General features: G+C 43.8%; 1 protein-coding gene across 8 annotated transcripts in view; it reads left to right on the top strand.

Annotated features, from left to right (window-relative positions):
• oxr1a (oxidation resistance 1a) overlaps window positions 1-13,394 on the top strand; it is a 111,352-nt gene extending 97,958 nt beyond the window's left edge. For 6 of the 8 annotated variants that reach the window (XM_060064761.1, XM_060064756.1, XM_060064755.1 and 3 more), the window contains 8 exons: window positions 617-776; window positions 2,224-2,389; window positions 5,514-5,594; window positions 6,931-7,056; window positions 8,467-8,619; window positions 8,839-8,934; window positions 10,708-10,781; window positions 11,250-13,394. In XM_060064761.1, the coding sequence (XP_059920744.1) occupies window positions 617-776; window positions 2,224-2,389; window positions 5,514-5,594; window positions 6,931-7,056; window positions 8,467-8,619; window positions 8,839-8,934; window positions 10,708-10,781; window positions 11,250-11,385 (992 nt within the window). In that variant the 3' untranslated portion in view covers window positions 11,386-13,394. The remainder of the gene's footprint in view (window positions 1-616; window positions 777-2,223; window positions 2,390-5,513; window positions 5,595-6,930; window positions 7,057-8,466; window positions 8,620-8,838; window positions 8,935-10,707; window positions 10,782-11,249) is intronic. The other 2 variants (XM_060064758.1, XM_060064759.1) reach the window with 2 other exon arrangements.
• The last annotated feature ends 401 nt before the right edge of the window (window positions 13,395-13,795 follow it).

Raw genomic sequence — 13,795 nt, 5'->3', positions numbered from 1 at the left:
AAACTCTTTTCTCCTGGGTGGCTTTATGTGTGAGGCGGTAAATGCTAAATTCCCAAACGCCTCTGGAGAACAAAGTCAGATTTCCACTCCCTCCCTCCCTCGCTCCCTCCCAGGCTTTAACCTTGCTTCAATCGTCTTCTGGTTGGCCTAATCTTTGCCTTGTTATCTGATTGCCCACTTTCATTTGTACTGGCTTAGATAGCGATGTTGTAGCTAAAGTTGTTCCTTCTCCCCCCCCAGTGATGAGAAAAACGCAGCTTAGATTTAAAGTTTAGTTATTTATGTCTCTGGAAATTATTGCCCAACAGAGAAAAGGGGGCTGTGATATCCACTTGTATTTCTCGGCTGCACAGCAGGGTCACCCTTTATTCTGAGCACATTAGCTCAGCCCACACAAGCAACCGCAGCCTCATGGAAAAATACTCCGCCTCACACGCTGAATTAATAAGTTAATTAAAAAAGGAAATATATATGCATGTATTTGTATTCCTCCTGCCGTCATTATGTTTATTAATCCCCAATGCACCACTGACGATGAGGATGCATTGTCATGCGTCAATGCGGCGTTGCATGACTTTCTCTAAGAAATTACTGATTATTTTTTTTCCCATAAAAGGATCAGTGGAGAGACGAAAACCTCGCTCTCACAAGTTCCTGTGTCTGCGTGTGGGGAAGCCCATGAAGAAGACGTTTATATCCAACGCAAGCGCCTCCATGCAGCAGTACGCCCAGCAGGGCAAGAAGCACGAGTACTGGTTCTCAGTGCCACAGGAGAGGTCAGTTTGAGCACTAGACGCTATATAGACCATTTACGGCATGTCATCCTGGCCTAAAAATGGTGGCCCTATTGCTAACTGCAGCTAATCCTAAATCTAGATACAGGGCAAAATAAAACAAAAAATCCCTTAAATAAAAACTTTTTACAGGCTACTCATCAGCAGTATGTGATCTGGCACATCCTCTCTTTTTAATATGAAGAATCTATCCAAAATGCATTCTTTGTGGAGCCTGGCACTCATTTGCCTCTTCTGGCCTGCCCATTTCCCTGTGCTGACAAAGCCAGACACCACCACAATTCATTATTTATCCACTCTGCAGGGGAACAGTCCCACACTCTGTGTTGGCCCACTAGAATGATCGAGCAATGCAAATTATCTGAGCATTGGTTCTTGGTGTCAATGGAAGAAGGTTAACCATGCTACTGAAGATTTTTCACAGGCAACATTTAGTTTTTATAAACTCTACTGATTTATTGGACTTTCCATTTTAGGCTTTGATGTGATCTGGATGCTTGGCAAATCAGAAGCGTCCACAATTAGGTTATCACCCTTAGCAAGGACTCATTGCATGGAGATATTGACCCATATTAATATGTTTTGCTTTTGAATTAGTTCCAATTGCTTAATTCGATCATTTCATTTTCTGAGAAGCCCATAAACACAAAAGCCAAATTGATTTGCCCAGCTGAGTCCTACTGAACGGCCACAGCATACTGGAGTCTTTGTTCGCTCTGTTGGCCACATGGAGAGGGAGAACAGGGCACTAGGGATAGAGAAGATAACGCCAGGCGTCATCTGAGAATCTTAAACAGACACCCCATTTACAATGTCCTGCATGTTACAAATTATTGTAATTCTGTTACGTGTGTGTGTTTGTGTGCACAACCGCTTATGCATACCACTGTCCGACCACTAACTCCTATCGCAAAGATACTGGATAATGTTCTCTCTGCTGTGAGCCCTGATTAGTCATCTTGTTGTCACCAACCGGTTGCTAGGCTACGACACCTTACACCTGGGGAAAGTGCTATGTATTTGACAAGGGCTTCTCCCCAAGACAGAACCACGTGATATTCATTCACTCATTGATTTACTTCACTCGCATGCATATAATTACTGTTTTATAGGAAACCGTTGCTTGGAAATATGCAGACTACAGTGACAATACCTGGTTGAAGGGTTACCAATAGGAATTACAATAATGGTGACCATAAGGAAAATATGAATAAATGTTTCTCTGCTTTCTAATACATGTATTGACAATTGACCTATTTTCTACAGTCTTTCAAGCATTCTGCTTGCTAAATAACTTTTGATTGCACTGCACTGTGGTGTTTCAATGTGCTTTAGTATACTCAGTGGTATAGAGCCATCATGGGGCTATCTCCAGTTCCAGATTGTCAGTGAATACCTTCATTGTACCCCCTGTTTGCTTCTCCTGCAGGTCTGAGCACCTGTACGTCTTCTTCATCCAGTGGAGCCCGGACATGTATGGGGAAGGGGTGAGGGGGGTGGGCCGGGAGCCAGGGTTCAGGGTGGTTAAAAAGAACCAGGATTCGGAGAAGGCCGCAGAAGAGCCCGTCACTGATATCAATGTGAAAGAGTGGGAGGTAGGCAATGGGTTTTTTTCTTCAATGTAGCTGTCGTACCGTCTTAATGTTTTTTGTATGGCATGGATTAGGAATAGCTCTATGCTCAAGATGTCCCAACACAAGAGCATTTTAAAATAATTTAAGTCGACAACATAATATACATGCCCACATGCACCCTCAGGGATCAATAATTGAGATTAATCCATGCCTGTGAATCTGAAACTGTTGTGTTCATATTTGTAGTGTTTAGTGATGCATCTGTCTAGTGCTTAATCGTCAGTTAATTTATCTTTCTTATGGCTTTATGCACAGTGTTATTGTAAATCAAATTGTGTGTCTTTTTATTTTACCATCACTAGCTTGTTATTACAACATGCTTTCGTTCTGTATGTTTGAACTGTCAATGTATCAGTGCAAAATTGTGTGTAAAAGTGTGTCAATGTTGTGTGTCATTTCTGCACACGATTTCCTTCTCTTGGAAATGTGTTCACTTCAGTCAAGTTGCAACCGAAGCTCTCTGCATGTTTGTGTAATTTGTTTTTCATGAGTTAGTGTGCCGTTTTGTTGTTGCATTTATTCGTTAGTTCTCTGTGTCTCGTAAGCCACTGAATATATTTTTGATGGCTAAACAGAGCAAAACTGTATCAAAATGATAAACCATTTACAGAAATTAGATTTATTATTTTTTTCTGGTAAACTGAAGATTAAATCTTCTACCGTTCCTATTATGTTGTCATTGTTTCTCGCAGGGTTTATGTAGTGAAGGCGTAGAGTTCGATTTAGGGATGCACGTTGTGGCTGTGTTTCTGAATACAGGGTAGACTGCTTGCCCGGGGTATTATTTGATAGGTTGTGCAAGGGCTAAATGAGAAGGATTCTGTTGGTACATAAATTTATATAATGCATTTGGTACCTCTGGAGTGAAATATTAATGTAAATCAGTCATGGAGGAAACAAAGTGGAATGATTTGTTTTCCCTGAGACTGGCTGTCCAGCTGGATGCTACCCGATCTTCCACATTTGAATAAGTAAATAGACACCAGCTTGTTTACTTTGATCAAACATGAATCTTGAACATCACAGATTATGCCTTGTAGATTTTAAGTATTGTTTGTTATGCAATGGCAAATTGTATTCTACAAAAAATATATAAATTGTATCTAAGGTGAATCTGCGTGTTGACAGACTACTCGCTATTAACTTGTTTGATAAAAGGGTGCTGTGTCTTTAAATCCCCCTGGTTGTTGAAAGTGAGCAATCTTTTTATCCAATCGGCGTCCGGTGTCACTCTTTTGCCATGCTGTCATTGGTTGTTGCCGATGTCTTACAAATCATCCGAACAACTACAGTGGTGAGAAAGTATTCTATTTTAGTGCACGCAAGGCACCGTTTGTGGCGCACGGCCCTTTGGAATTACTTTAAAAAAAAAAAAAAAGCTTGTAATGAGACATCCCGGCTCTACACTAGTGCTGAAAGCAAGACATGTTTTCTAGACGGGTGAAGGTTCAAGAAGAACCTCTGACCCCCAAGTATACATATCATGTAAGTTGTAAACAATATCCAACGTTGTGTGAGTGAGTGTGTGTGTGGTTGTTGTTGTTGTTGTTGTTGTTAGCTCACTGGCAAACGCGCCTGCTAGCATGTTAGCCGAGGTCAGACCTGACCAAGCAGCTGGTGTTTTATGATGCATTATTAGCCTCACTGCTGCTCATTCGTGACACAAAAAGTCCTGATTATTATCGTGATCATACACCGTCCTTGTGGATCCACGGTCCCCCCCATAGCAAACATTTGGTAACAGTTATACATGTTTTTGATTCAAGTTCCCGGGGTCGCAGCAGGCAGACACTGTCCCGGTCCGCGTGGACGACACGGTGTCTCCTGGCAGGGTAGAGCTGTAACCCGTTCAGACATTCCTCTACGTTTGGGGAGAACAGGTTAATAACACGATGACTTTCTGGCAAAATGTTGACTATGGGGAAAACCGTGTGTAGGTCCCTGAATGATGATGTAATAACTAATTTCCGAATACCTATTGGATGAGTAGGTGTAATATAATACTATGCGTGATTTGTGGTTCACATTTCGGGCTGAATGCAGCCTGGATTCTTGACTAATTACAGAATCCTGGTAAACTGAGTCCAGATTTATGAAAGACAGAGGCATGGTTAAGATACTAAGTTTGTTCAAAAAATGTACGTAAATTGGAGGTTTGTCTTTTGGCAACCTGCTATTAAATTATTGTTAACGTTTAAGGCCCTGCCCCCTCAGTCCCAGCTAACGCAACTAGCATCACTGTATTTGTAGGACCTTTTTATAAGAATTAGATATATTTTGCTCTTTCTGCTACATTATTGACCGCTATCAAGAGGAGGTGAAAGTAACTTATCAAAAGCTTGAATGGATGTATTCAGCTTTTAAGTAATTAATTTAACTTGCTTTACTCCATATCTGCCTGATATATTAATCAGAGCTCTGAACTGCTAAGAGAATGCGTAAACGGCCCGAGCATGGTACACTTGCTCATTTATGTCTATTTGTGCTGGGGAATATTTGCATTATGTGGACTTGCTGATGCATCTCAACGGGGTATAATTCCTTGTGTGGGTTGTAGAATTTTGCTGTGTAAGAGTCGGTGGTAAATGTCTTGGCACTTGCGAAGAAAGTTTTTTTTTATTTGTAGGCTAGTTATATTCACAGGAAGTAGGAAACCAGTGTTGTGTGAGGGCAGGACTTGCTGAGTGGTTGCTGCACACTACAGATCAACTTGTTGTCATGGCGAACATATTACACAAACATGCATAACGGCCTGGGGACTCTTGGATGCCGTCGGATTATCTGTACTGTGGTCTACAGCCATGTCCAGTCACAACAACTGAAACCCATTTTTCAGGGTTGAAACTAGGTCCAGCCTCGGATTGGCCTGCTTTAAAAAAGAAAAAGCACGAACACTTCTAAACAACCTCCTTTCTTTCATTGTTATTTCAAATTGACACACTTTTACAAGCAATTTGCCAAACAGCAAATGCACTGAACATTCTGCTGTTAACCCCTCCTCCCCTTCCTTTTATCCCCCACTAAACGAAGAGCAGCACTCGGCAGAGTTTCATGTTGCTCCTGTCCCTGTCTTTTGTACTACCAGGTAGTGTCTCTGACGGAGTACCACCGTAGGATCGATGCGCTAAACAGCGAAGATCTGCGCTCACTCTGCAAACGACTTCAGGTGCCCTGATGAGCCCTAACTGCCCGCCCATCTCTGCTCTGTGTAGCCAAGCCCAGCCCTACATTGTCCGCCAACACTCATACTAACACACTGTCCCTTTGGCTCTGCTCTGATGTTGCAGTCCTCATGTTCACATCTTAAACGTTGTCGACATGGTCATTTATCTATGTGGTAGGCTACCCCAAGCCTGGTTTTATTCACAGATTTGATTTGAAATGTGAAACTGCAGCCAATCAGGGTCATCCTGTCTGTCGCTTGTCTCTTGCTTGTCCCTGTACAAACCAAGTCCGCTATTGTGCTCAAACGACCGGTGGATTCAGGAGCGGGGTCCATGGCTACCAGACAGAGAATGGAATGATGGATGAATGGAAGAGAGGTGGGGGACGGGGGGTCGGATGAGAGAAGTGAGACTCCATTGACGGTGAGATGGATAGTTTACTAAAGAACAATGCAGCTAGGCCCTGATTCGGTGAGGACTGTAACGTGAGACACCCCCCATGCCAACCCCGGGCGAAGCACGTCACAATCAAGCCTGGTTATGGAGAAAGATAAACAACCCCAAAGGAAATCTCGAGCGCCGGCGCACAAATAATTTATTGGATTGGTTTTCCTATTCACTTTGCATTTGTTCCCCTTGCCAGACACGGGACTGGCCACTCCCTTGCTTCTACCAAGCCAGACCTAGTCATCTGGCGTTGGGCAAGGGGAAAGAAAGATATCATTCAAATTCTAGGATTTCCTAGTGGCCGTGGAGTAGACAAAAGCTGCTTCTTATGCTCTTGGGAAGAATAAAGAACGAACTGAAAAAAATAAAAGATTATTAAAAAGTAAAGGATGGAGCCTTGGATTCCCTGGGCAAGCTAGATGCTCCATGTGGTGAATGTTCTCCCTGCACTAGACCTGTCACTGTCACCTTCATCTGCTGTTTACAAATCATTGCTCCTGTTAAGGGTGCGGTTTCAAGCTCATTTCTAATTTCAGCCACAGGGTATCTCCGCCAACCTTAATCTTTTGATTATTCTTTTTTAAAAGGTCATTGTTCATGGTTTTCCTCAGTTTCTCCAGCATCTACTTCTGAAATTAAATCGTTTTATTTTTTATTTTAATTAAACCAAAATTTTAACTACCTAATTTAGTTTTATTCTGGAAAGGAAACTGAATGTCTTTCTTATTTTGACAATCTTTGGATTGGGCAGATTGTCAAAGATAAAAGATAGAATACTTCTCGCTCTGTAAGAATTTCCTTTGGAAGGTTCTTCCGATCCAATCGTCCTCTCTGAGGTCTGGTGCCCGGCTGTCCTTGACTCCTCTGACTGATATTGGTTCCCCATGGCAGATTACCACCAAGGAGGAGGCCAAAACACACCATGGCACGTCCATCAAAACGGAGCTGGAGCCAGAGACCTTCAAGCCCAACCTCAGTGAACCTAGCGACCTGCTGGAGGCCGAGCAGATAGAAAAGGTATGGCCCCTTGTGTCAACCCCTTCACACCTGCCCTCACATGCTGCTTGGTGTTGTTTAGAGCCTGGGATTGGAGATGAGGAGTTATTGAACAGGTTTTGTGCCAACAATCAGCTCGAGGTATGTAGTAGTTGGAGCTGGATGTAGAGGTGTTTGGCTTAGCTCAAAAGGTACAAAATGCAAAAAATGTACTCTCAAAAGCATACCGTAACGTAGACGCAAACTTTAAAGCTTGTCATCTAGACTAATTGCTCAGACTCTGCAGCTTTGTGCAGCGTTTTGTCAATATTTAGAATAGAGCTAGCCTGAAATCAATAATTTTGCATAGTGTATGTTTTTTCAGGCACTTGGAAATTGGAGACAATAGAGTATAATGTAAATGTTGAGCTGGAGAAAGCTTCTAGCCTGTTGTTATAGATTTAATAAAAAACATAAACGTATCAGCAAGGCCAACATATAGTTGTCAAACGGAGTCCCTTTTGGTGTATTGACAGGTAGATAGCCAATATGCTACGTCCTTAAATCACTGTGAGGAATGGACCTGGCTCTAGACCGGCCGGGCACAGCTCAATGCTGGTGCAAGTAAGGTGCTCATTGGGTCATGAGCCTGTGCTTTCAGTTTTTTCCACAATCTCGCTCTCTCTGCCTCCAGTCTAATGACATAGCTGATGCTGCTCTACCTAGTGGAGGGTATGCTGAGGCTGCAGGAAAGGCAGAAAGTCATGTGTAAAGAATGCCAGGAATTTATCCGCAGCCATAAACAACTGGGATAAAGACAATGAACACGAAGTGCTGCTTTATACGGGCCTTGTTCTGCCCTGAAACTCAATGTTTCTTAGGCAAGGGTGTCCGTACTCTGAGAATCTACTTTAGCAGGTGCTCTGGTGTGCCCCTCATACGGCTCCAGTGGGCTTTATGGCTGGCTCCGTGCTATCTCCCCACGCGCCCTCCTGACCTTTTAATCCGTCTGTCTGCCAGCGGTAGGAAAGGCTGTGTCTCCCAGGGAGCGGTCCACCCTTTGTTTCTCCTGAGAGGCGGCTCTCCGTGCACAGGGCCCCGTTACTCCCCTTTAAAAGGCGCCCGTGTTAAAAGGTCACTGCGGACGTAATTGAGCACTGATGGCTTTGGCCTTTTTATTTCATTTTTAAACCCGTTTTTTATTTGGCCCTCTTGACTGCCCCTACCTTCCTGCTTCCTTCCTTCTTTTCTTAAATGTTGTTCAATGAATCGCTCATTGTGCTGCGAATGTTGTTGCGCTGAGCATTGACTGGTCATCGTCAGGAGTTCTGCTGGCCGCACCTAGAAGAACACAACCCAGATCTGGTGAAGCTGTATTGTGCCTTCAGGCTGCACACTTGCAAGGTATGGTTCAAGTACAACATTCAACCATAAGTGTTTCTCGTCCCGCAGTTGGCCAGGAACCTGCCCCCACGGACCATCGGCTACCCGTGGACGCTTGCGTTCGGCACGTCCAAGCACGGCATGAGCATCAAGTCCCTGTACCGGGCCATGCAGGGCCAGGACACGCCGGTCCTCATGGTCATCAAGGACAGCGATGGACAGGTGAGGGCGCCCGGTGTGCTGCTGCTGGGCGGAGGGCAGGCCATGGGGCGTACCATGGGGCGTACCATGGGGCGTACCATGGGGCGTACCATGGGGCGTACCATGGGGCGTACCATGGGGCGTACCATGGGCTTTGGGTTCAGCAGGAGAAAAGGACACCTGCTGTTGATGTCGATGTCCGTGTTGAGCGTGTTTGCTCTCTGTTGTTTCCGGCCCCAGGTGTTTGGCGCGCTGGCCTCCGAGCCGTTCAAGGTGAGCGACGGCTTCTACGGCACCGGGGAGACCTTCCTGTTCTCCTTCAACCCAGAGTTTGAGGTATGTGGTACAATACTTTTAAGGTGGCGTTTTCTGTGCTTTGTTTTCCCCCAGTCTGGCGAAGGTGTTTGAAACGTTGTCTTTGGAATGAGACTAATTTGAACGAAAATGTCCCCTTTCAAACATTTTTTTAAGTGTATATCATCAAACTAAATTCCCTGCAGTGGATCCCCTGTATCTAAGATACCATTTTCACTTTCTTTGTTTAAAAGCTTCTCAGAAAACGTGTAACTTTTAACATATTAATTTCAACAATTATGCAGAGTTAGACATCGGCTGTCAGACTCTTTCATAATGCATAGTGTTTATTATTTGTGTTGTCTACACAAGTTTATTTATAAAGTCCTTAATCACATCTACAGACTCAAGGGGCTTCATAGGCTTGCTTTGCTGCTAATGGAGGAGAATGAGCAGACTGCTCCCAGACCGTAGACCTCACACGGCCAGGGAAAACACTCTGAATATCCATTTACAGTATAAAAATGTGCCTAATCATAGAGGGACTTGGAGAGTTCTCCCGTCCAGCCTGTTAAGGGGTGTGGGGAGTAGATTTGCGATGAGTAAAAATGTTTCCTTTGTTTCTGTGACCACTAATAGGCCAGTAGTGTCTGAGACCATGCATCCCAACCAGCATGTTTTAGTTAATCTTACTGAAAAAATCCTGATAATCAAGCCTCCTTAAGTAATTTCTCAATTTTCTCTGAAACATGGTCCACTATCAACACGGTCCACTGTTTATTATGACATGTTATTATACTTATCATTTCCTTGTCATTTATTCAAGTTAGTTCCATTGAATTACACCACAGTATTGTTAAATACTTCATCCCGATAGAGATCAATAACGTTCCACGGGTGTGTGCATTATTTTGCCATAACGGGACGAATCTGCCTTTTAACAGTTCTAAATCAATGCAATTCAAACTTCAACAAGCGCGTTCAAACAGAACTAGCAACCAGGTTTTTACTTGCCAATGTTAAAACAATATCCCGAAAGCACCGCAGAAGAATCGTAAAATGAACACGCTTAGAATATGTAGTCGTGAGTTAGAGCTCCTGAGCTGAGCCACTGAGCTGTCAAGCCCCTTCAAATAACTTGTTATCTCCATTTAATTGCGTTTCATCTGGCTCTACTTCCCAAATAACGTTTCAATCCAAACCTTAATTACTTTGCTTTATATGGTGTTGAAATTTCTGAGACTTCGGGAAACAAAATAATCAGAAGTCTGTACAATAAGCCATATTGTCCTATGGTCTACCCTCAACTGAACTATAGCTAGGGTAGGGAAATTGGGGTATGGTGGAAACCAGCCAGAGAAATCTTGATTTTCTCTGAGGTAACTCCCTCTGAGGTAACTCTCCAAAAACATGTGACTAGCTCGCTAGCTTTAGCAATAGATGTGCCTAGCCTTGTGGAAGAATCAGTCATGATCAATGAGTGCACAGGCGGACTGTGTGCAGGTATCAGAGTAGGTATGTAGACAGACGGGTAGGCCATCCAATAGTTTCATTCAGGCCAAATTAAATGATTGAACGACGGTTCAATCGATGCTAAAGGCATGCGTCAGCCAGAGATGCAGGATTCGTCTGGTTTTGGACCATTTGATTTGGTTATGTCGATAATTTCAACAAATATGACAAAAGAAGCTAATAAGATAAATCGCCTACCCTAGCTTTAAAAGTGTGGCCATGGGAAAAGGACAGCGACGCACATGTTATGCACACATGACATGAGCTCTTTCAAACGTTACTAATGCTCTGTCCCGTGTGCAGGTGTTCAAGTGGACAGGTGACAACATGTTCTTCATCAAAGGAGACATGGACTCCTTGGCCTTCGGTGGAGGAAGGTGAGGCGTTATGAGCAGCTTGCTTATGCCCGTATCAGACGGCTGCCGGGAAGCAATTATAGAGAAGGCAACATAAAGCAGATTAGCATTTGCCTTAATTGAATCTGATGATAAGGTATGACTTTCAGCGCATCGTGTCCTTGAATTTTGAATCAAGGATCCCGGACGCCTTTTCACTCAACTTCTTTAAGTGTAAGGCAGCTTTGAAGGCCCTTTCCATTTAATTTGTTATCTCTCTAATGGCAGCCCATTTAATGATTTGGAAAGCATTTTGCCTTGCATTGTTTGACTTTAATAGTTAATTACAGGTTGAGGAGACCAGTTGTACAATATAAATCTCAAGGTCCCTCAAGCTGATAAATTCAAAATGGCAAGAAAATGTTTTATTCTTTTCCCAATTGTTGTTGCTGCTATTGGTTCCTGGCTCGGGCGATGTGTGACTTAATGAGTGTTTCTTGCTCCCTCTAGTGGTGAGTTTGGTCTATGGCTGGACGGAGACCTCTACCATGGCAGGAGCCACTCCTGCAAAACCTTCGGGAACCCCATGCTCTCCAAAAAGGAGGATTTCTACGTGCAGGAAATAGAGATCTGGGCCTTTGAGTAAACCATGCTCCAAGCCAGAGGGAGGAGAGGGAGAGAGAGAGGGGGAGAAAGAGAGGGAGGGTTCAAATTCAAGTTTTGGGGGTATAAAGGAGGACTAATTCACAGGGAGACTTCCTCCTCAGTATACGGACGAGATGTGGACTAACTGGACCGCCCCCCCGGCCCCCACCGGGCGGCCGGCCAGCCTATCGGAGGCGCGTTACTCCTGAAGTTACTTACTGAGCTCGACGTTACCTTTTTGTTTTTCCTCTCTTTGTGAAAACTTACCTAATGTGTGTATCTTATTACGGCCTTGTGCAGCATCTAGCGGGGGGGGTGTGCGTGCGTGCGTGTGTGTGTGTGTGCGTGCGTGCGTGTAAAGCAGGGAAAATCAGGGTAAAACTAAACGACTAGATGAAGAGGGGTGGCATTTGCGGCCGTCTGAGCAGCTCCCCGGTGCGACCGGTGGTGGCCATGGCTCAGGTCAGGGACATGCACCATGCGTCGACCTGGATTCTGTGGGTGACTACACAGAACCTCAAGGAGCCCCAACTCCTCCCTCCCCCCCCCCCCACCCCCCCCTTAACCTCTTTTTAAAAAAACGACAACCTATGTCGAGTCAATAGAATATTACTCACTGTGTGTGTCAGCCTTGATATAGGGAGAACCCCATTTACAAAAACAACTAAAAGCATATAGGGCAGGGAAGGACGTATTAAAAAAAGCATAAACTGGTGAAATCCAACCCCCTTTGTAACTTCTTGTCTGAGACGAAAAAAAAAAAAGAAGAAGTCATGTTTGTGGTCAAACACAAGCAGGAACACTTTCAAATACAAGGACGCATCGGACGGGAAGATGGGGAGGCCGCCGTTCCATCCAGGGGAGGGCTCATTCTTCAGAGGCTAGACTATAGAGTATTGTGAATTTGTAGTCCTGTCGTTCACGTCCACACCCCCCCCCCACCACCACCACCACCACCACCACCACCACCATCTCAGAAAGCACACAGCTGAACTCCGAATGCCCATCGTCGTAACGTTGTGTCCAGTGGGTGTACGTGTACGAGTCCAGCTTATTGGGGGGAGCTGCGTGTACTGTTCGTAGACAGTAACGTGTTGCAATAGATTTCTTTCTTTCTGTGGAATATGCAAATGACTGTCATGTGACCTCAAATAACACGGGTTGTCGGCACTTTGGCCGCCGCCTGCCGCCGCTCTGTCCCGGGAGTGAACCTTGTATAGCTTCTACGTCTTGATACACCGTTGCTTTTCTGGTTATCATTTGAAAAGCCTGGGGCGTGGTCTAACTGTTTTACATGCATATATGACAATTATATATTGGTATATATGATTATATATGGATTTATATAATCATATATATATATTGCTGTTAAGTGTGACAGTGATCTATTTGTGCTGATATTTCAGCTGTTAGAATATAATGTATATTACCCTGTAAATTAATGTTAAAATAGTAGATTTGTTCCTATAAATATATATATATAAATACATATGCTATATATATATATAAAGTGTGGATTGGTGGGTTGCTTCTAGCACTTTAATCTGGTGAAAAGTGTCATTGCCAGGTTCTTAGATTCTCTTAGTAGTAGCTGTACAGTCCCTTTTTTATTTTGTATTATTTGATTTGATCACAACGATGTTACAACTTTAGTAGAAAGCTCGCTGCTCCCAATATCAATAGGGATGTACTCTAACGCTGTGTGTCTAAACAGAGGGTTGTTCCTGGGCGGGGGGTGGGGAGAGAGAGAGAGAGAGAGAGAGGGGGCCCTCCTGGTTCCTCCGGTGGTCTCCGGTAAGTCTATTATGCTTCTTTGAAGGGAAGTTTGTACATAACCATCGTCCTGAGCAGATTTCCTCCCCAGACCCTTCCTGGTCTTCCACACCAGTATGTCCTCGTGGAGAGTCACACAATACAGATCTTTTTTTGTTTTTCCAGATATTTCACAAGAGTACAATGTATCCAGTGATGTATAAATAACAATAAAGCTGAAATTGTTGTAACCTGGAATACACTTCTGTTTTGTTTAATTGCTGGTCCTTGTTCGAGTTAAACAAGGACCTGACGATGTCTGAATAAATGTATAAATCTATTTTAAGTTGGTGCACTTGGTAACAAGGAACCAAACACAACTACGGATACCTTTTCCTCTTTTGGGAGCGCATTTTATATGCAGTTCATTTTAGTAGGCTATCTACCACATCCCAATAGTAGGGCATGTTAAATAAGCAATAGTATGCTAATTTGTCCAGGGACAATTACCATGCGTTATCCCCTCCATTTTAAGATACAAGTTCTATTAGATTCTTATTATATAAAATATAATTCACTGAATTTCCCCAAGTCGATTTCTTAGCTGATTTGAGCCTCTGTCAAGCAGCTTCAGCGATTCAACGGTTGGAACAGGTAAA

Source organism: Gadus macrocephalus, chromosome 11 (genome assembly GCF_031168955.1).
Source record: "Gadus macrocephalus chromosome 11, ASM3116895v1".
Classification (NCBI taxonomy): domain Eukaryota; kingdom Metazoa; phylum Chordata; class Actinopteri; order Gadiformes; family Gadidae; genus Gadus; species Gadus macrocephalus.
Note: the sequence above shows the minus strand (reverse complement) of the source record. Positions and strands in the feature narration are given on the sequence as shown.